The sequence below is a fragment of the Vulpes lagopus genome, chromosome 11 (assembly GCF_018345385.1).
Source record: "Vulpes lagopus strain Blue_001 chromosome 11, ASM1834538v1, whole genome shotgun sequence".
Classification (NCBI taxonomy): Eukaryota; Metazoa; Chordata; class Mammalia; order Carnivora; family Canidae; genus Vulpes; species Vulpes lagopus.
Genome location: NC_054834.1, coordinates 72,978,012 through 73,000,821, shown reverse-complemented (window position 1 = coordinate 73,000,821; position 22,810 = coordinate 72,978,012). Strand labels below are relative to the sequence as shown.

The 22,810-nt window shown below is 40.5% G+C and overlaps 1 protein-coding gene across 12 annotated transcripts in view; it reads left to right on the top strand.

Annotated features, from left to right (window-relative positions):
- The window catches only part of PPP6R3 (protein phosphatase 6 regulatory subunit 3), a 144,441-nt gene that overhangs the window by 45,351 nt on the left and 76,280 nt on the right, over window positions 1-22,810 (top strand). For 9 of the 12 annotated variants that reach the window (XM_041722543.1, XM_041722542.1, XM_041722539.1 and 6 more), the window contains exons 2-3: window positions 1,552-1,704; window positions 21,877-22,109. In XM_041722543.1, the coding sequence (XP_041578477.1) occupies window positions 21,883-22,109 (227 nt within the window). In that variant the 5' untranslated portion in view covers window positions 1,552-1,704; window positions 21,877-21,882. Of the gene's footprint in view, window positions 1-1,551; window positions 1,705-6,981; window positions 7,118-21,876; window positions 22,110-22,810 lie in introns of all 12 variants that reach the window. The other 3 variants (XM_041722545.1, XM_041722544.1, XM_041722534.1) reach the window with 2 other exon arrangements.

The window sequence follows — 22,810 nt, the reverse complement described above, 5'->3', positions numbered from 1 at the left end:
GCCTGTGATCTACCTACCGGTGGGGGGTAGTGAGTGATCTTCGCTCCTGGAAGAAACAACTGCAGATCATCTTTGAGGGTCCTACAACCACTCATTTAAATGCTAAATTGTGTGTGTGCGTGCGTAAGTGTACATTTTGTGATGCATGTAAATTCATCGGATTCTTAAAAGGACCTGGAACCCTGGGCACACAGAAGGTTGGGATGGGGCTAGAATTACCTGCAACATTTAGTGATGTACTTTTTATAATAACACGTTAGCCTTGTTATGTCTGAGGACTGTAGTAGCACATGATGGCACTTGATGTCTTACAATTTAAAGCAGAAATTTAGTTGATTAATTTTTTAAAGCTTTTGTTTAGAAAGCATTTGACTGGTAAAATGTTTTATGTTTAGAATTAAATAATTTCTTAAGCTGGGTTTGTTACTGTTTTGGTTGATTCAGTTTATTGTTTCTTTTTTTATTATTAAAGATTTTATTTATTTATTCATGAGAGTCACAGAGAGATAGGCAGAGGGAGAAGCAGGTGGGGAGCCTGATGTGGGACTCAATCCCAGAACCCTGAGTCAAAGGCAGATGCTCAACCACTAAGCCACCCAGGTGCCCCTCAAGTTACTATTTTAATAAGAAGTCAGCATTGTTTCTGTTATCTTATTTGATGGAAAACATTGGCTTGAGTGTAGTGAGTTTTATGGAAGAAACATATCCAATGAACAGCATTATGTTTTGAGATGCCTTGTAGACTGTTTTCTTACAGGATTTCTAATTAGCATATTGTCCATAATTTGAATCTTTTTCTGCAGTGTTATCCATAAAGTGCCTTGGAAAATGGTTTATAGTCCTTTCATGTGTAGTGTTTGATTAATTGACATTAGAGACACAGTTTGGCTATAGCTAGTACTTCAGTGACCTCAATATTCTGGTTTCATTTCCTGGTGAAAGTTATGGTGTTTAAAGGTATTAACATGGGGCTACTTGGCGGCTACTTTTAAAATTTGATTTAGTATTTTAAAATATGGTGCCATCAGTCAACCCTGTGTTGGGTAAGAATATCATTGATGTTTTCATAACATAAAGATAAGAATATATATATGTTCTTACTGATAGTGCTATTATGGTGTCTGTGTTTCTGGGTTATTGTTTAGTGTAGGGTAAAAACTGAGGCAGAGGGATGATAGTGCCTTTCCTCCTCTCCTTTCTTTTTTTTTTTTTTTTAAGATTTTATTTATTTATTTATGAGAGACCAGAGAGAGAGAGGCAGAGTGTGTCTCTGTGTGGCAGAGGGAGAAGCAGGCTTCATGCAGGGAGCCCGATATGGGACTTGATCCCGGGTCTCCAGGATCATACCCCGGGCCGAAGGCGGCGCTAAATCACTGAGCCACCCAGGCTACCCCCTCCCCCTATTTTCACATAGAAAAAATTTCAGTTAACTAGAACTGTTTGATCTTCTGAGATTCTGTGAATCAGGACCTTCAACCAGTATCTTTAATGTCAGATGTCACCAGACCAAAACAGAACATGCTGTAAAAATATGCTCTTTTTTCTTTACAGGAGAGCTTCTGTTTTGCTTCTACATCCCACTTTACCTCTGGCTAATCTGCTAATGCAGTGAATTGGAAGACAACTGTTACCAGCATAACCTGTAATGGGCAAGGAGCCACAGAGAAGAAAACATTTCTTTTAATTTTTAAACTTGGTTGAAAGGTAAGACCATTGAGATTATCAGGAGTTTCCTTCCATGAGTTCATCAAGGAAGGCAGTGTTCTTTTGTGAGACCCTGGAGTCTAGGTCGACCAGGGCCAGACCAGGTACAGTATGGTTCTGTGGCGGTGTGGTATTTTTAGCAAGTTAAATAGCAGCCTCTGTAGTTTGCTCTTGAAGTTTTGGAATCTACAGCACACATGATGTGTGGGTTTCCTCATTTCCTAGGGGAGTTGATCTGGGTCCCAAGGATAAGCCAGGCCTAGCAAGCTGAAGGAGCACACAGAGAATGACTGGTTCTTCAGACTCAGCGGCTGCTTCTAGGTCACCTGGAAGTATGTGTGTGCTGGCACAAGAGAGATTGAGCTTGGGTTGTTTTGTTTTACACCAGCCAAAGGCCATCTCTCTCTGGCTTTTAGCTAGCCATCTGACTCCTTTCAAGTCCTAATTGCTATCATTTTAGAACTCTTTACTGAAACTTTTTCTTAAACATCGGAGGTTGATTTTGCATATTTGATAGTTGGCACCTCAGAAAGTGGTCCAGTAGGGTCTTTGGAGGATGTGACACATTTTTAATCCATTTTCATTTGCTCCACTGTATCTTGAAGAAAAGGTGGGCATAAACCACTTAATTATCTACAGTTCAAGCTTCATTATCTCAGGAGATAGTCTAGTTATGGTGCTATAGCAGGTCTCTGCTTTTCATCCTAAGGCAGTTTTTCCTTCAGCCCCTCATAAATGACTCTCCTCCCCCTTCTGGCCTCCCTCCGTGCTTACACAGTGAAGCACCACCTCTTGGGCCTCCTTATATTCAGGATTCTTACATAAATCTTCTGACTTGTCCAGCTTTTTCTCTGTAAAAATCCTGATGGGGAGAATTCTCCTGTAAGTATTCATTCACCTCTTGGTGCCTTGTCTGGTAAGGCACCTTTTTTTGGGAGGTAGGGGTGTCCAGCTGTTTCTTCTCTTTCTCTGCCCCGGGTTACATTCTAACCCTGTGGGTAAAGCCACTTCCATTTCCCACCTGCCTGACTGTGTGGAAGAATTCATCCCAAGGTGAGGGTTCAGATTTGAGAAAGTCGGGACCATGTGCTTACAACTGTGGTCTGACCATGTAGGCCCACTGATTATAATAAAGAAAGTGGTTTATGATGCACATGAGCTGTTATTTTGCCTTTTGATTAGCTGGTTCAGAGCTGGGAGTAACAGGAAGAGGGGGCACAAATTTCAGGGCCCCCAAAGACCTCCATCTTGAATTCAGCTGGTTATTTTACAGGTTGTACCTCTTTTTTCTGTTTATGGGACTGTTGACTGTTTATAAATTGTAATAGTTACCCACTTTTCATTGTGGGTATTGTGACACTATCAAGGAATGATTTTTAAAGCTGTTTCAATAATACCATACAACTGTAAAAAATTGAGATATAATTGACATACAACATGTGAATTTTACTGTATTTTATTTTATTTTTTTAAAGATTTTATTTATTTATTCATGAGAGACACACACACACAGAGAGAGAGAGAGAGAGGCAGAGACACAGGCAGAGGGAGAAGCAGGCTCCATGCAGGGAGCCCAATGTGTGACTCGATCCCGGGTCTCCAGGATCATGCCGTGGGCTGAAGGCGGCACTAAACCGCTGAGCCACCCAGGCTGCCCAATATGTGAATTTTAGGCACACAACATAGTGAATTGATATTTGTATATATTTTGAAATGATCACCACAGGAAGTCTAGTTGACATTCATCATCACACAGTTTTTTCTTGCAGTGGGAACTTTTTTTTTTTTTTTAAGACAAAGAGTTGGGGAGGGGCAAAAGGGGAGAGAGAGAATCTTAAGCAGGCTTCATGCTCTCTGAGGAGCTAGACACGGGGTTCGATTTCACAACCCTGAGATTATTACTGGAGCCAAAATCAAGAGTCAGGGGCACTTGGGTAGCTCAGTCAGTTCAGCATCTGACTCTTGGTTTTGGCTCTGTTAGTGATCTTGGGGTCATGGGATTGAGCCCTAGTAGCAGGCTCCACACTCAGTGGGAGGTCTGCTTGGGATTCTTTCTTTCTTTCTTGCCCTCCCTCTGTCCTTGCCCCTGCTCATGTTCATGGTCTCTCAAATAAATAAATTTTAAAAATAAATAAAATTTATAGTAAAACAACAAAAAACAAAATCAGGAGTCAGATGCTTACCCAGCTGAGCCACCAGATGCCTCTGTAATGGGAACTTTTAAGATCTCTCACAGTGACTTTCAAATACATAATTCACTATTATTATTAACTGTAGTCACAGTGCTGTACATTACATTTCATGACTTATTCTATGACTTGAAGTCTGTACCTTTTGACCTTCACCCATTTTGTCCACCCCCCCCCTCATATGGTTTTATTATTATTCTCTGTATTTGATTACCCTTTTACTAGGGCTCAGCTCTTTTTCTACTTTTTTGGCAAATCTTTCTGTATTGTTCCAATTTCTCTGTGGCCACTCCTTTGTGAACTCTTAGAATATCTCAATTAGTGAAATAAGCCAATTGGAGAAGGACAAACATTATATGTTCTCATTCATTTGGGGAATATAAATAATAGTGAAAGGGAATATAAGAGAAGGGAGAAGAAATGTGTGGGAAATATCAGAAAGGGAGACAGAACATAAAGACTCCTAACTCTGGGAAACAAACTAGGGGCGGTGGAAGGGGAGGAGGGTGGGGGGTGGGGGTGAATGGGTGACGGGCACTGAGGGGGGCACTTGACGGGATGAGCACTGGGTGTTATTCTGTATTTTGGCAAATTGAACACCAATAAAAAATAAATTTATTATTTAAAAAATTGTCAATTATTTTAGCGTTATTTTTTTTCTTTGAGTACATTTAAGCATTCCACAAGCAAGGAATTTTGACTTCTACTTGATATTCTTAGTACTTTTTACACAATAGGTATCATTAATTGTATAGTGGTAGGGCTAAAATTTCAGAAACATTTCTTAGGATGACATTTTTAGGACTTTCTCCCTCTCATTTTGTTTTTGTTTTATTTTGTTCTTTGCTGATGATGACTCTTAGCTGTGGCAATGGATAGAACAATTCCTTACCATTAGCTGTATTCCTTCTGTTTCTTTTTTTCACTCCCTCTGTTCATCATATGCTGTCTGATGCCAGGTGAATTCTTCTCTTAGGAAGTTATCCATTAGTCTCTAGGAGTCCTAGAATCAGTACCAGGTGATAGAGAAGGATTCCCAAAGAGGAGCAGCATTGTAAATATAGGGTCCTTTAGACAGGGTTTATCAAGGCCCAGATAGGAAATATTTTAGGTTTTGCAGACCACGAGGCAAAAAGGAGAATATTGTATCGGTATTTACATAACAAGAGAAGAAATTTTCACAGATATTATTGATGGAATTAAAATTTAAGAGTACTTGAGTTCAATATTCTGTAATACAGATCTATTAATGAGAAGAATGGAATTCTTTTTCTAGGGGGATACCATTTCAACTAAATGGTGTTCATAGCCAGACTTCCCCTCTCAAACTCTATTGTAAATGTTCATCTAATCTATTAATGCTGCTATAATGAGATTTTACATATTTCATCTTTGAAAATATCTTTTTACACAAATAGGTACTGCCACATTCTGATATCAGTTCTAAAAGCATGTATATTCATTACTTGGAAGGCATTTATAGAATTCTATTAGATTCTTCTCTTAGTGTTTGTCTTTTAGCATGTCATTACATTGTAGATTGATTACTTCTAGTTGATGGTTAGGAAAATCCTCATTTGTATAGCTGTATGAATTTTGCAATAGGATAATTTCCTTTACATTTGCATTAAGGTCTGAAACATTCTTTTAACTCTAGTTTGAGCTAAAAAAAATGTACCCACTGCAAATTTGTATGGAAACAGAGATCTCACTTCAATTTTAGGTTCTGACAACATGGGAAGGGTATGAAGCAGTTTGAATTTATGATCCTAACAAAGTTAGTAGTGAAGTGACCTTACCACTGCAGCAGGTTTGCAGATCAGTGCTGATTAGCCTTGTAGTTTTAGGTTGAATTCACTAAGAAGCCTCAAGACTTAAGCCCATGCCAATTTTCAGAGCCATTCAGGGCTTAGCAGTAGTGGTTGAGGGTTATTCTCTCATTCAGAAAGATTTCAGTTTTGGCCCTGACCTCAAAAAGTTGCAGAAGACATTAACCCTTGCTAAAAGCCATTATGCTGCTTGCTGGTGATAGGAAAAGTCAGGGTCGGATGACAGGTCTGGAGAGTAAATGAGGTTCCCTGTTGATGTTACCAGTACAGTAACACACGAGGAATTTAAAAAACCTCTCAAAGGACCTGCTGATGAAAATAAAGAACTGTAAACTTTGAACAGTACATTTTCACAAGTTTTGTAAATTTGTCCAATTAAGCAGTTTTTTGCTCTACATGTTATTTTACCATTATCAGCTGTAACATGTCACTCATGGCCGAACTCTGCTACACACTGTAGTGACTTTGTCTAGCTTTTCTGAAAACACCCGGCCTGTGGCTGTTTCGTGTGGGCTCTTAAAGACTCATTTGTCATCATGTCAAATGCCTCAAATAACAGCTGAGCTGCATCGGTCATATCTGTGAACTCCTCAAGAGTCCAAAGGAAAACTATCCTTGACTTCCTTGCCATATGGCTAATAAGCCACTTGGAGACCAGCTCTGCTTGAGGTTTCATTTTCATCTTCTATTTTTGTGAAGAAATTTTCCTGTTACAAGATAATCCAGTTAAAAACTTAAATGTTTCTGACACATGCCTTCCTGTACGTTGGGAATACTCTGATGACTGCGTGGTCTGGAAATGTGGACCTTATGTTCTCTTAGTACAGGTATGGTGTCGTTACATTGCAGACACAGCACTTTGCCATCTGATTTTGTGACATAAGAATCCCCGTCCCACTCTGTCTTACAAGCAAAACTTGTGAAGTCTGGTTTTTCTTTTCTTGTTTTGATTTGTTGGGGATGCAAGGATAATAAAATAAGTGTTGCAGTTCAACATTTTGCCCCGAGTTAGGACTGTGTCATCGTGATCCAGCGAGCAGCAGTGCAGAGTGATAAGTACCCTCAGGTGGTCTCTGCCACGCTCAACTCTGCCTTCGTAGTGTGACAGCAGCCAGAGGCAGGATTTAAGTGGATGTTGTGCCTGTGATTCAGGAAAACTTAATTGAATTTGAAAGATTTTTCACAAGTCATGGAATAATAGTCTTCTGATTTCCCCCCCCCCACCCCAATTAAAAATCTGAAAATCATTCTTTGCTCAGGAGCTGCATAAAAATAGGTGGCAGACCAGATTTGGCAACTTCAGTACTGTACCCCCAGGTCCCAGGTCTCTGGAGTTGGCTCACATGCTGATGACAGAAAGAATGAAGTGAAAAAAAGGACCTAAATGTGAAAAAGGTACCCTTGTGGTTCTTGTTCTCGTTTGCTTGGCTTGTTCTGTTTCTTTGTTTGCTTGTTTTTTATACACAGACTCTTAAGTATATGCAGCTAGTTGCTATCTTTACATGTGAGTGGGCAGCTTAGCTAATCTTCCACAATGTCTTGATTTCAGACTGAGCCTACGTTTGTAGAACCCTTATTAAGTGCCAGAATTGTAGTAAATGCTTTTATATTTTCATTTCTTTCATAATCTTATCATACTTGGGTATATAGTTTATTTTTTTTTTAATTTTTTTTAAATTTCTTATTTATTTATGATAGTCACAGAGAGAGAGAGGCAGAGGCAGAGACACAGGCGGAGGGAGAAGCAGGCTCCATGCACCAGGAGCCTGAATGTGGGATTTGATCCCGGGTCTCCAGGATCGCGCCCTGGGCCAAAGGCAGGCGCCAAACCACTGCGCCACCCAGGGATCCCGGGTATATAGTTTATATAGGTGCATAGTTTAAAAGTCAAACAGTACCACAAAATTTACAATAAAAAATAATAGTCATCTGCTCCATCTTTCCTATCCTTGCCTTTCCTCATCCCTTAATCATGTAGTAGGGGCCACTACCTTTATCTCTTAGCTGTTTTCTCATATTTACTTCCTTTCATATTTCTAAGTCGTGTGCCTATAGCTGTTTCTAATCTAGCTGACTTCTGACAATGAAGGTGAAAGTTTAGCTTTTACATGCACAGCTTCTTTCCTTCCCCCATCTTCTAACATAGTTTAAGCTCAACTTTGGTTAAAATCAGTATAAAAGTATGTATATCTTGGGTAATTATTCCCTAGGTCTCTGACTTAATTAGTAAAATTCTTCTCAGCATGGTCACATATATCTGGCACATAGATCTCCTGTGTGGATACATCCTTTTCAGAGCCCTCTGTCTCATGCGTGCCTCACTCCCGGCAGATTCCTCTTGACTTCATCTGTAGTGGCAAGTGTTATCTTACTTCTCTTCTGAGAGTTATCTTTGCTTCTTAGTGTGTGGGATCCCTGGTTCCATGTATTCCATGTCTTCCCCTCATGCTTATTGCCATGCCTTTTTATATATTGTTTTAAGATTTTATTTTTAAGTACTTTTTTTAAGGTTTTTTTTTTTTTAAACAGAGAGAAAGAGAACACAGGCCAGAGAGTGGCAGGCAGAGGAAGAGGGAGTGGGAGAAGCAGGCTCTCCATTGAGCAGGAAGCCCTGTGTGGCTCAATCCCAGGACCTTGGGATCATGACCTAACCAAAGGCAGATGCTGAACTGACTGAGCTACCCAGACACCCTTATTTTTAAGTACTTTCTACTCTCATCATGGAGCTTGAACCCACAACCCTGAGATTCAGCGTTCCATGCTCTACAGACTGAGCCAGCCAGGCACCCCTCCTGGCTTACTGCAAAGCTTTGGTGGAGCCCATTTTCTGGTAGCTTTTTGAGAAAGTGTGAATATATCTTTCTGACCTTCCATGTCAGAAAATGTTCTTTTCTAGAATTGCTATTGAGGAAGCTGATATTCTGATTTTCAGTCCTTTTTTGAGTGTTTTTTTCCTCATGAGAAAAGTTGAGATATGTCTTTATCCCTGATACTATGGAATTTCACACTGTGCCTTAGAGGTCTGTTTCACCACTCACTGTGATAGGATCTGTAAGTCCTAGATGGGAGAGTCCTATTCTTTACACTGGGGAGTTTTTGTTTTTTTGTTTTGTTTTGTTTTGTTTTGTTTTGTTTTGTTTTGTTTTGGTGAGGCAGGTGATTGTGGATTTTATTTTTTTTTTGATTGTGGATTTTAATATATTCTTCTACAACTTATGTTATTTGGACGTTGGATTTCTGAATTATTTCTCTATTTTCTGTACTTTCATACATTTATTGGCATTTTTTTCTTTTTTTACTTTATTGCTGTCTTGCTTGAGTTGTCAGAGGAGTAGAAGATTGTGTTTACCCAGTAAACATCTGGAACGTTGTGTAATCTTTTCATTTTCTTGTTGAGGCCCCATGTCAGCGCCAATAAAGCCATGCCTTTTATATCAAATGGACTTGAGAAGAGATTTATGAAGCAGCACGGCCATCACTTAGTATTGCCTTCCTTTCCTGAAGGAGACAACAACCATCTAGGCTTTGGCCAGAGTTCCTTTAGGCTTGGGGCATTGTGTGTGTTCACAGCCACAACCTTTAGCCTCATCTTTAATGAGTTCTTGCTGTAACTACTCACACATCATCTGTATTTTTCACTCATTGGCTCTCATTTTATGTTTGGGACCTATAAATAATAGTATAAAAGAGCTTTAAGATAGAAAGCTAGTTCTTTTATCCCCCAAGTGATGAGTCTCTTTGCGTGGTCATCTCTTTAGGTACCACGTGGTTGGCAGTCTCTTCCTCCTCCCAGAACAGGGTGTGGTATTGCCCGGCAAAAGGTGATTTGCCTAGGAAGGCTACAGTAGGATTAGATCTTCCATGGTCCTAGACAAGATTCATCTGACTTTATTCTGAGGTTGCTTTGTTTTTAGTCACATCAGAATATGACTTAATGTTGAGCTTCAGTCAACTAAAATCTTTGGACCTACTTCCATCCAACTTGACCAGCTCTTTCTAGCTTATGCCTCAGTTCTTCTGTCACTGCTCTATTGCCGGGGCCTTCCCCTGTAGCTGCAGACTTCAGAACTGTTCTGTGCTGTGCCAGGTGACTGCTGCCTCTTTTTGTTTGTTTGTTGTAGTTTTATGGTTTTATTAACACAAATACAACGTGCACATAAGCTGTCTATTCATTTTCTTTGCTCTGCAGCCTGGCATTGGGATTGGTGGTTCTGATGGCCAGCTGGGCCACCCTTTGTACAGTGACTTTGTGGTTCTTGGAGAAGACATGTGAGCAATCTCTGCACAGTGAAATTGGTTGCACATCAGCAGCACTTCAAACTCGTTGATGTTGTGGACTATGAACTTTTGGAAGCCGCTGCATTGTCTTGTTGCTCCCATAACCAGTGTAGGACATCAAAAGCTTGTCCTTGAATCTTCTGTATACCCTCCTGCCAGTGCTTCTGGGTTTCTGCCAGTTGAATTTAATTTTGACATATCAGTCTGATTTGTGCTGGTTAAACTTACTGATCTTTTTAATGATATTGGGCTTCCCTAGAGGTCTGAGGGCAGCTGTAATGCTGGACAGGAGGCAGCTGCTGCCTCCACAGGCAGCACTGGGGAAGAGAGCAGTCACCCTCTTGCTCTCCAGTTATATGTTGTTTCTGTCTGATGTTTGATGCCAATTTGTTGATTCTCCTACTGGCTTTTAGAGATTCAGAGAATCCTGGAGCTTGAGATGGAAAATCCGCTGTTAGAGCCCATAAGAATTTTCTGATGTGACTTTGATTGTATCACCCTCTCTTATCCTTGCTTGTTTGCATGTGCAGCCTCTCCCCACTCTCTGCCCCCACCCCCCCCACGGGTGTACATACACAATACCTAGATGCAGCTGGGTTTTTGCCTTCATTCTTTTGATCTCAGGCTTCTGGCAAGAACTTGGTCACCATGGTGTCCCCCTAATTACTTGTCTTTTTTCTTCCCAACCCCTCAGTCTCACTTTGAAAAGATGCACAAACCTTGTTCCTAGTAAAGTGTTATGCTTTACATATACTTAGACTGAAGTTTTTGAAATTGTGGAAATTATGCATAGAAATGCATATACAGGGATACCCAGGTGGTTCGGTTGAGTGTCTGCCTTTGGCTCAGGTTATGATCCTGGGGTCCTGGGATCAAGTTCTGCATCAGCCTCCCCACAGGGAGCCTGCTCTCGTCTCTGTCTCTGCCTCTCTCTGTGTCTCTCATGAATAAATAAATAAAATCTTTAAAAAAAAAAAAAAAGAAAGAAATGCATATACATTTGCGTTTTCATGACACTTTGTACAGGAACATATTACTTGATTTAATGCGGACCAGGTGACAGAAATAAGACTGGGTTTTCCTTAGCAGTTGGCTTTTTAATGTAAAAGTGAAGTGGCTGATGACATTGCAGCATGTGCCCTGCCCAGCCTCTGAGTGCTAGATTTGGAGTGAGCTCCAATATGGGGGTGATGTTTGCTTTCTGAGGGTCATGTATTTCCCAGGCAGCTCAGAATTCCAAAGGCAAGCCATAAATTTGTATCATCTGATACCACAAAGTATAGCCACGATTGAAGAAAACATGAAAATCGGGTTTTGCAGAGGCAGAATCATGGTTGATGCTGGAAGAAGAGAGGTAGTTTAGTGGGAAATCTTTAGGGGATGCTTTGGTTTTCAGAGTGGAGGCTGTTGCAGGGCTCTCCAACTTCTGTGGGTTCTGACAGAGGCTTCTGGATGGGTTGCTCACTCTTCAGGCTTCTCTGTCTCCAGTACATCTGCTGCATTGTGGACAGCTCGTATATAAAGTACACATCTGACGCTGCTTATTTGCCTCTTCTTACTGGATTCTCCCGCTTATGTCTTCCCATGCACAGTTCTGCTCTGTCCCACCTTCATGGCCTTGTCTTTAGCACCCCCTCCCTGCCCTATATTTCAGTCACACCCAAACCCTTGGCCATACCCAGAACAGGTTAGACCTCTCCCTCTCTTCACCTTTGTAGGATTCCAGCCTCTGTTGAAAGCATACCTGCCATGGCTTAAATATCATCTCCTCTATGTATGTCACTTTCCTCTGCTTCTGCTCAGAATGATTTCTTTCCATATGTTATTAAAATATGTTGCTTTGTCTTTTCTGTAGATATTTTAATATATGTTTATCTTAGTTAAAACTCACCAGTTCTCTTTCTCTCTGCTTCTGCAGCAGGCCTATGGTGCTCTGTACTGTACTTCTTCAGGGCCCTTTGAGACCTGGTCTTGATGCCTAAGCTTACTATCAGGGCTTTCTCCCTGCCATGACTTTCCTGAAGCTACTAGAAACCTCTGTCCTATTCTCCGTGCTTGCAGGCTTATGTTTACTAGCCTGGAATACTTTTTGCTGTAGCATCACTTATTGAACTCTACCTGTCTTTTGAGCCTCATATATAAGGAAGTCTTTTCTGGTCAAGTTCCCCTCTGTTGAGCTCTCTTTCTACAGAACAAGCTTGGAGTTGATACCTCTCATTCTGTGTTTCTTTCTTTTTCTTTTTCTTTTTTTAGTTTTATTGTATTTTTCAAGGGGTAGGGACCATTTATCATGTTATTCCTATATTCAGAGTATATGCTGGTTAATATAACACATATTAAATGGAGTTGGCTCCTTTATTTATTACTCTCAAAAAACCCTGAAATATCAAAGAAATTACAAAGTAAAACTGAAAATGACTATGGAATATCTGAGTGGTATAAAGGTGATTACTTGTGACATGTTCTTTGGAAGAATCCGTTGCAAAGCAAACTCTGGTCCAGAGTTTGTATTGCCCTTTCCTCTAAGGAAATATGTATCTCTAAGAGGCACTCTGGTCTTTGATTTAATTAGTCCAGTCTTTGAGGGCTGGGGAGGGCAACTGTTGTGTAGACTTTCTAGTCCTTTGTGATATTTTCCCTTGGTACTGAGTGAGAGCTGTCTCTCAGAGTCTAGCTCTTACTCTTTTCATTGTGTTCCGTGTTTCTGCCTTTTTGTGTGAAAGTTGGAACATTTGCCTAGGCATTCAGCTTTGTGAGGAGGAAGTTTATTGTTAATGTGTAGCACAGAAGTAACCTTCTTTCAGATGACACTGCATGCTCCTATTTATAGGTGCTTTGCTCTCTGTCCCCTTCTTGTGGCATGCTGCTTTCATTGTACCGAGTGAGCAACCACCTGCCCTCCTTGAACCCAGCACTTCCCCATTTGGGTCTTGTCATATGCTGCCCAACTAAGTTCCCCCAATACCTGAGTTCAAGCCCAGGGGAGGGAGTCCTGATACTCCAGGTGTCCGGATGCTGGCAGGAGTAGGTGAGCCAGTATTAGCAGCCTTTCAGCAGCTTGATTTTTGTCCAATATATCCTGTTCCCACGCTGCTTGTAAACTTGACCAGAGGTGTGGGGTAACTGTCTGCTGCCGTGGAATAAGCAAGTTGTTTTCAATCTAAATGTGGGCTGTGGGGATCCCTGGGTGGCGCAATGGTTTGGCGCCTGCCTTTGGCCCAGGGCGCAATCCCGGAGACCCGGGATTGAATCCCACATAGGGCTCCTGGTGCATGGAGCCTGCTTCTCCCTCTGCCTGTGTCTCTGCCTCTCTCTCTCTCTATGACTATCATAAATAAATTTAAAAATTAAAAAAAAAATAAATGTGGGCTGTGAAGGTTCAGTGTACTCCCAAGATGATAGGGAATCTAGTGGCTTTTTTTTTTTTTTACATTGATGAAACATCATTGTTTCCCAACATACTTGAGTGACCTAGGCATTTTTTTCTTCTTTATAATATATTTTTTAAAAAATTTATTTAGGGGCACCTCAGTGGCTCAATCGGTTAAGCATCTCCCTTCAGCTCAGGTCAAGATCCTGTGTTCTGGGATTGAGCCCTGTATTGGGCTCCTTGCTCAGCAGGGAGCCTGCTTTTCCCTCTCCCTCTGCCTCTTCCCTCCTTGCTTATGTTCTCTCTCACACTTACTCTTTCTCTCTCAAATAAATATGTAAAATCTTTTTTTAAAAAGGTTTATTTGTTCATTTCGTGGGGGAGAGGGCCAGAAGGATAGGGAGAAAGAATCTTCAAGCCGATTTGGGGTTTGATTCCGTGACCTATAAGATTATGACCTGAGCTGAAAGCAAGAATCACATGCCCAACTGACAGAGCTACCCAGGTACCCCTATAATATTTTTGAGTTAACTTAGAAAATTACACATGCCTGGTTTACAATTTGGTGGATTATACTGAAACCAGCTAGCCCTTCATTGTTTCAAGGTGAACCATGTGAAAACTTCACTTTAATTCCTACAAATATTTCTAGATATTAGAGGCTGAAAAACAGTGACCTACTTTTTTTAAGTTGAAGAATGTCCAAGTTGCTTTACATATCTAAGAATAAACGCGATTTCTCATGTATGTTTACATTTTAGAAGAAGGGAAGAACGTGGCCCATAACCTCTCCTCACTGACCCCACATTGGCCCTATGTGGAAAAGGTGGTTAACTGTTGACTTTGGCTGTGGAAGGAGATTGGGGGGGGGGGGTGTTATTTTAGTACAAGAGGAGAAACTTTGAATCATAATTGTAGTAATATATAATTAGAACTGTTTTTGTCCGGTACAGCAACCACTGGCCATATATGAGTCTTAAGCATAAAATGTGGCTGGTCCAAATTGAGATGTGCTGTAAGTGTAAAATACACACAGATTTTGAAGACTTAATACCAAAAGAATTACATGTTGAGATAATAATATTTGGGTATATGAGGTTAAATAAAATATACTATTAACATTTATGTAGTCAGTTTCTTTTACTTTTTTGATGTGGCTGCTAGAAAATCTAAACTTACACATGTCTCACATTATGGCTCTCGCTAGATAGTTTGTTAGATGGGGGTCATGTTAGCCAGTAGGCAGAGCCAGGGGCCTGGGAGGAGTGCACCCCCTGAGGTGCATGGGGGTTTGAACTTTGACAGTATGTGCTTGTATGTCTTTGTTGAGATCATGAAAAATCTGTTAAAATATTCCCTTCATAGTACAAATAAAGAAATAGAAAAAGATATTACAAATTTAAAACATTTAGTTTATAGAGTTAAGTCTTTTCCTTTGTGTTGTCTTGGACATAAGCAGCTGCTCCTTTTCTCTTTGTCGCTTGTACTCTGTATATTGAAGTGAAACTGGAAGACGTTAGCAAATATTTACTTAGGACATGAGATCTTGGCAATTCCAGTGGGGCCAGTGATAAAATGGTGTGGACAGGCTGTCTTCATGCATGTGCCACCAATGTGGCCTCAGGGCCCCACGCCCAGAAGTGTTTGCTTTCGTGCCCAGCTGTTTTTCATAAGCTCAGAAATTCTAAATAAATTTGGAATCTTTTTTTGAATCTTTGAATGTTTTGCCCTGGGCCCAGCCAACAGTTCATAGTAGTGTATGGTGGGGGTTTTATGGCAGCTTCTCCTGCTTAGGTAGAACGGTTAAGCACAGTTCATGGGAAATAGGAGATTTTGAGTTTTAAGTTAACACTCTTTGTCATTCCCTCAGTTTACTTCTATCATTTGTAGGGAGGACAATCAGCAGTTTCTCCCTTCAGAGTGCTACTAGTTTATCTTTCACCGTGTTTGTCTCATTTTTTCTGGGCTCCTGTTAGAAAGTGATACAGTGTGTTATGTTTTACATCTGTTATATTGAAAAAACCCTACTAATATCAGCCTGTCCACAGGGAGTTTCTGAGATAAATAACATAGTCACCTGTTTGCATCATATGCCTTTTTCTTTTTCTCATGGTTATGTAAGCATTTTGAATGTGTGTATTGCAATTTGTTGCAAATGATCAGCCATAGTTTAAACCCAGGGCAGCAGTAACAGCAGCATCTGGGAACTTAATAGAGATGCACAATCCCTGGTTTACTGAATCTGAATCTGAGACTGTGTTTTAATAAGACCCTTAGGTGTTTCCTGTGCTCATGAAAATTTGGGAAGCACTGGTTTAAACACCTCACACACTTCTGTGGGGGGCATGCTTATTGCACATAGAACTTCCAGTGGTCGAAGTGCGTGTGGTATGGTCCAGTGGACCATACCAGGCCTTTCTCAGTGACTCTTCACAACCAGTTTGCTGTGTGAGGATACTGAGATTTAGAGAGGTATGGTTGCTTTCCCAAGGCTTTGGGACCAGCCAGTAGTGGAACCAGCATGGGAAGCCAGGTCATCTTAGATGCTTTACAGTCCTCGCAAGCCTGGGGGGGAAATGCTGTTTATCTGGTGAAGGCAAGTGGTTGTAAGTGGTTTACATATGCCACCATTGGGCCCCTATTGAATATACTCTCCTGGCAGCGCCCTGGAAAATTCTACGGAGGGTCTGATGTTCTTGTCATACCTCTTATAGACAGCTTAACACAGTTCCTATTGTCATAGACAGGGTATACCTTTTCTTCCAGAAATAAAGTGTCACTGCTTAATTGCTTTGAAATAAAGGTAGCATGGCTCAGAATTTGCTTCCAAGAAGGAATATATTTCAATAATCTTAGAGGACCTTTAATTAAAGTGGTTGATATGAGCTGAATAGGTTTATGGATCCTTTGGTCCTGTTTTGTGAATGTAAGATGGTAATTTTACCTGTGTCTTTAGTTCTGGGGAATACAGAGCACAGTTGAGGCCATCTGTGGCAAGCTGATGGGTCACTCCCCAGTGACTCACCTACCTGACCCTCAGCTGTTTTAGAGAAAACCCTGCTTTCAAGCTACTTAATCCAACATATAAAACAACTCTAAAGGGACAACTGGATGGCGCATTCAGTTGGGCATCTGAGTCTTGGTTTAGGCTCAAATCATGATATCAGGGTTGTGAGATCAAGCCCATGTTGGGCTCCATGCTCACTGCGGAGTCTGCTTTAGACTCTCTCCCTCTTCTTCTGCTCCTCCCCACCATGCTCAATCTCTCTCTCTCTCTCTCTCTCTCTCTCTTTCAGATAAGTAAAAATCTTAAAAAAAAAAAAATCCTAAAGAAACAAAACGACTCTAGGATTTTGAAGAAAACTGGCAGGTTCTCTAGTTTTAGTTACCATTTCCCTCTTGTTAATAGAAAAGCCCATGATTTGGTTTACTGTAAGAAATTGTATTCCCTTTTCTCCCTAAATCCTATTCAGGTATAGCTAGGATATGAATTTTAAAGTGTATTTATGTTAACTAAAAATTAGCTGTTGAAGTGCTGGCTCCTTTCAGCTTTTCTGAGTATAGTAGTTGTATTTTTGCAAGGTCTCTATTTTACCACAGGGCTTTGGTTGAACTTTGTAACCATTAGTTCATACCTAGCTTATTTCTACTTCAAAGGGCACAAATAGAAACTAGGGTAACTAACTTACTGGGGCCATTCATTTCCAGTTGATTTGCTGTTTGGCCAAAAGATAAAATACATAATGTTTGCTTAAGGAGTCTACTGTGGCTTTATTTTATTTTTAAGTTTATAACATACCAAGTTTAAAGAAAGTGCACTGTGGAAATGCATATTTCAAAGTGTTCTGATTTTAAAAATGCTAATCTAATTCAGGATGGTGGAAAATGAAAGGACCTAGGCATTTTAAAACAGTTGCTAAAAAATTCCTGTTCTCGTGCTTAAATAAGTATAATAAAATAAGAAGTCATAGGCTTGGGGTTTTGAGAAGTTGGCTGGTCAGGTAGGATACACTACTAGAACACACAGACCAGGTGTGTGATGGCTCACCACAGCACAGCCTGCTGGAGGCTTTCTCCCAGGTGGTGATTTGGGGATGTAGAGGCACCTTCCATCTTTTGGCTTTGCCATCCCTCCATCCCTTAGAGCCTTTTTTATCTTGGGCATCCAGCCAGATGCAGAGGAGAAGGCATGGAGGTTTTTATGGTTCATGGCACACTGGGGAAGACATTGTCATGTGTTAATACCTACCTGCCCAAGAAATTGGGAATGTGGTCTGGGTAAGCGCCTGGGGAAAGGAGAGTGGGTCTCTAGGTATCTGGCCCAGCACCATGTGACTGCACTTTGCCAGATGGCCTGCAAAGACCCAGGGTGGATGCCCATGTAGGCTCAGAGATAGCAGAAAGGAAAGAAAATTAACATTAGTGAGAACCTGATTTCCTCCTGAGCAAGGGATGCTAAACTTCTTCTGTAAAAGACCAGGTAGTAAATATTTCAGGCTCTGTGGGCCACTTTTGGTCTCTGCTGCACATTCTTCTCTTTTCCTAAAACAACACTTTAAAAATATCTAAACCGTTCTTAGCATGCCGGCTGTGGGCTGGATTTGGTCTGTGGGCTGCAGTTGGCCAACTCCTGCTCTTATTTCATCATGGCTAATTACCTGTCTTCTTATAAATCCAGTATGTATGTATGTATGTATTTATTTATATTTTATTTTATTTATTTATTCATGAGAGACAGAGAGAAAGGCAGAGACACAGGCTGAAGGAGAATCAGGCTGCCTGTGGGAAGCCTGATGTGGGGGACTCCATCCCAGGACCCCGGGATCATGACCTGCGTCAAAGGCAGACGCTCAACCACTGAGCCACCCAGGCATCCCTAAATCCAGTATTTAATGAGTTACCTTTATAAGGTTGAAATTTGGAGAGTCAGTTTTTGCTTGCAGTACGTCGATGTGATTATATTCTGACCCATAATTGAGGAGTATGGACTTTCTATTTGTAGACATTTATAGTTTCCGCTTGACAGATGTGAGTGTATATCTTGTTTATAACTAGCCAGTTGCAAGGTCTTGATAATCAGCTTTGCTTTTTTGTAATTGATTTCTTAGTATTTTTCATTATATTTTGCCTTTCTATATGGGATTACAAAAGATAAAAAAGGTATAGTATTTTATTTCTTAAAAATTGATTTATTTATTTTGGAGAGGGTATGAGCAGGGTGGGCGGGGTAGAGGGAAAGAGAGAGCAGCAGACTTCCAGCAGAGCACGAAGCCCGATGCCAGAAGCGGGGCTCCATCCCAGGACCCTGAGATCATGACCTGAGCTGAAATCAAGGCAGTTACTCAGGTGCTCAGAGCCACCCAGGTGCCTGAAAATGGCATACCACTTTATTTATTTATTTATTAAAGATTTATTTACTTATTTTTGAGCGTGGGTGCAGGGGAGGGTGCAGAGGGGAAGGGAGAGGGACAAGCCTACTGGCTCTGAGCACGGAGCCCAACACCCAGCTGGATCTCAAAACCCTGAGATCATGACCTGAGCTGAAACCAAGAGTCAGACATGTAACCAACTCTGCCATCCAGGTGCCCTTAAAAAAAGCATACTACTCATTTAGAGACCTAATTTAAAAAAAAATACTTTGGGCTGAATTATTAACTGTGTCCAGTATTCTGAATTCAGGTGGAGAGACTGTTCTATTAGATTATCAGAAATTTGATTTACAGACCAAAATAAACACAGTCTGACCTGATGTCAGTGGAGCGTGGGAAAGTATTTGAATACACCTGGTAGCTTTTCAGTCAGTGACTTTGCTAAAGTATTTAAAATAAGTAAAATGAACTCTTCTGTCCATTTGTAGACATCTCAGGATCAAAATTTCCATGGTTGACTTTGAAGGCAAGGTGTACTGACATGGATGGTGAGGGTTTGGCAGTTCTTTCAGGTGCTTTGTTCCTTAAGCTGACCTGGAGCTCCAGCATCTGTCTTAGGTGCCTGTATCTACTCTTAAAGACTGTGGATTAGTATGTGCCTGGAGTCCAAATACGGCCTGTGACTCGTGTGCTGTGTCTGTGTGTGAACACAGCTGTTTGCGTCCTCATACACTTCAGTAGCAAGGAGGAGGCAGAGGGGTAGAGTGTGCTGTTTTTAGGATTTGCAGTTTAAACTCCCAGATAAATGAGCCACGTTGTTCCGCCAGAAGTGTTGTAGTCTGTGCTGACAGCGTTACTTTGGAAAGCTGCTTTTTTTCCTCCTTTGGAATTAGCTCTTGCTATCCTTGTGTCTTTTTTTTTTTTTCCTTGTCGTCAGTTTTATGAGGATAAAATGGCATAATAACGTCTCTTTTGTTTGTTTCCCATCTTCCCCAATCTGAAAACCAAAAAAAGCATTTATGGTTTTATTTATTTCCGCCATCTTTTTCCCTGAAGTTCCTTTCTTGTTAGGAATATATCACCTTTGCCCTTCTTCCCTTAGTAGAAGTAGATTGCTCTTCTGTTTGAAGTATACATTTCAGTCCTTCACTACTACAAGTGTTACAGTGCCAGTGAGCACTCTGCCTGTTCCTGGTCTTGAAGGTGAGAGGCCTGGCATGTGGGTGGTTGCTGACCATGCTGGGAATTGTGACATTGCTTTTTTAGCATGTTATGTACATAGTTAGTGGCCTAATCATTAAGAAAAGAGATGGCTGTGCCTCACACTTGTGTCATCCACTGAGCTTTGTGGGCAGTGTGTCCACATGCCGGTTCCTCTGGAGGGAGGCATTGTCAGTCTGGTTTAGGTGAACTGTCAGAGTACCTTCTCATCCCTAACTGTGGCTTCCTGTTGCTTCCTGATGGAAGCATATTGCCATATGTGTCTTTTGAAACATTTAAAGATCTTTTTTTTTTTTTGAAGCAGAGACAACTTTTATAACACCATATTTCATAATCTTACCTAAAACTTGTTCCCTTAAGGAGTCCTTTTTTCCCTCTTTTTTTAGATTTCTTAAAACTTTGCCTATATTTTAAACTCTGTGATTGTATACTTAATAGTGAAGTCATATGAAGTATGTATACTTCTACATGTCCTTAAGTGACCTGCCGTGGCATGTAGTCTTCTATTCCTGGATCAATCAGTATGACTGGCTGTATAAATAAAATTTGCCCTCCATGATGTCTAATTTTTAAAATATTATTTTGAACAAATGTTAATGAAAATGCTAAATCAGGATTATATTCCTACCTGATCTCCTAATATGGATGATTTAAACAAATACTTCTCAAAGTGTGTGTGTGCTCTACATAGGTTATGACCTTTGCAGCTTCCTTTCTTCTACCTAGGCTCTTCCAGCAAAGGATTTTACATGAGCACAGGTGGATATTAACGTGTATTTGGTGATAATGGTAACAGGAGCCACTACACTGAGTGAATAGTAAAGCTGCAGTTGATCTGTAGATTTGGGGGTTACTTGAAGTATGTATGTGTGTTACCAAACCCTGGGTCAGAAATTCTGCAGTGAGCATCGTGGACAGATAATGACTTGTGTGGCTAGTCCCATCCCTGATCAGGACTTCAGTTTCATGCTGTCAGCTTTTCATGTGTTGCTCAAAAGTAGCATTTGAAAGTGTCTTGTGGCTGCTGTAGATTACATAGTGACTCCTGTGCTTCCTAATTCCAGTTGTAACCAGTAAGGACTTTCTGTAACTCTTTAACTTGAAGAAAACAAACTTTGTGTTCTCACTATTGAGGAAGGGTGGGAGGAAGAGGAAGGAAGAGTATGCACATGGTCCTGTTCATGTCCAGTGGTTTTCCTGATAGCTGAGGATGTTGGTTTCCCTCATTTCTCAAGAATTATGTTCCATTTGTTTAGTTTCTTTATTAAGAATGGGACAGATTTTATCATTTTATGACCTTTAGACTTTTCAGCTGTGAAAGTGTTCTCAGTGGTTGAAGGTACTGGTTTGTGCTGATGATTTATTTAATTCTTTGGTATTCTGAAGAATACTATGTACTTAGATCACAGTACTTGTTGTTTGTTGCTTGAATATACTACTTCTGTGTAAGCATGTGTTCTTCAAATGTCAGAAAGGATTTACTTTCTTCCTTTCCCAGCGTTAAATTCTTTTTTTTTTTTTAAAGTATTGGGGCTCAAACTCATGGCCATGAGATCAAGACCTGAGCCGAGATCAAGAGTCAGACACTTACCTGACTGAGCCATCCAAGCACCCCTCCCAGCGTTAAATTCTCAACAAAGTGTGGATGGGTTAATTTCGTAGGTTTAAATCATCCCAAGTTTAAGCATTCTTTCAGCATTTTTAAGTCAAAAATTTTTGTTAATAAAACTATTTTCTGAGAAGGAAAAGTCCTGTTGATTTTACTCCTTTACAAAGTGTTTTAAATATGTTCAATATGACACATTTTACTTATGTGACTCAAGTTGGCATTATAGACTGTAAAATTCAACTGAAATTTGAAAAATTAATATGTGAAGTTGAAATTTTATTTGAAATACTCTCTGCATTTTGTTTAGACCAGCATGTTTTGGAAATTTGATCTTCATTCATCATCCCACATAGACACACTTCTAGAAAGAGAAGATGTAACACTGAAGGAGTTAATGGATGAGGAAGATGTTTTACAGGAATGTAAAGCTCAGAACCGCAAACTTATAGAGTTTCTGTTAAAAGCAGAATGTCTCGAAGATTTAGTCTCATTCATTATAGAAGAACCACCTCAAGACATGGATGAAAAGATCAGATACAAGTAAGAAAATTCAATCTTCTCTTTAGGGTGGGACTGAAGTGAAGTGGGGGTAGAGTATTACTCTTGTTGTCCAGCAATTCCCCAGGGCTGTTGTAGACCATTTAGAGTGTTAAAATGGTCAAAAAGTAACAGACTGAGTGGAGCATGTAATCCATTCTAGAACCATGTCCAGTGAATCACATGGTTTTTTAAAATGAGTGTTCTAAATTGCAGTCAGAAGGCTTTGTGGAAGGGCAAAGTGCTTTGTGAACAGTGATGGAAGTTTCTGAAAATAGTAAGACGATTCAAGTAAGTATTTTCTCTTCTTTGCAAATAGGAAGATAGAAATTATGTGACCGTCCCAGATCACATGCCAAATCTAAGCCAGAGCTTGGGCTATGAAGACTATGGCTGATACAAGAAATTCTGACTTGTTAGCTTATGAAAAGGGAATGGATCTTGATGAACATCAGCGGAGCTGAATTTAAGTAGCTAGTGCCTTGGATGACTGTAGCAGGTTTATGTCCTCCTTGCCAGTTTGCTCACAGTAGAACAGTAGTGGATGGGGCCCTTTATCACTGTCTCTTTCAACACTTGGACTACACATGTCTGGAAACTCTTAGTGAGCACTCCATGTGCATTGAAAGTATTGAAGTTTCAGTGAACTCTCTTTCCGTCTCCAACTCTAATTGAAATATTTGATACTTTCCCTCCTCCCCAGA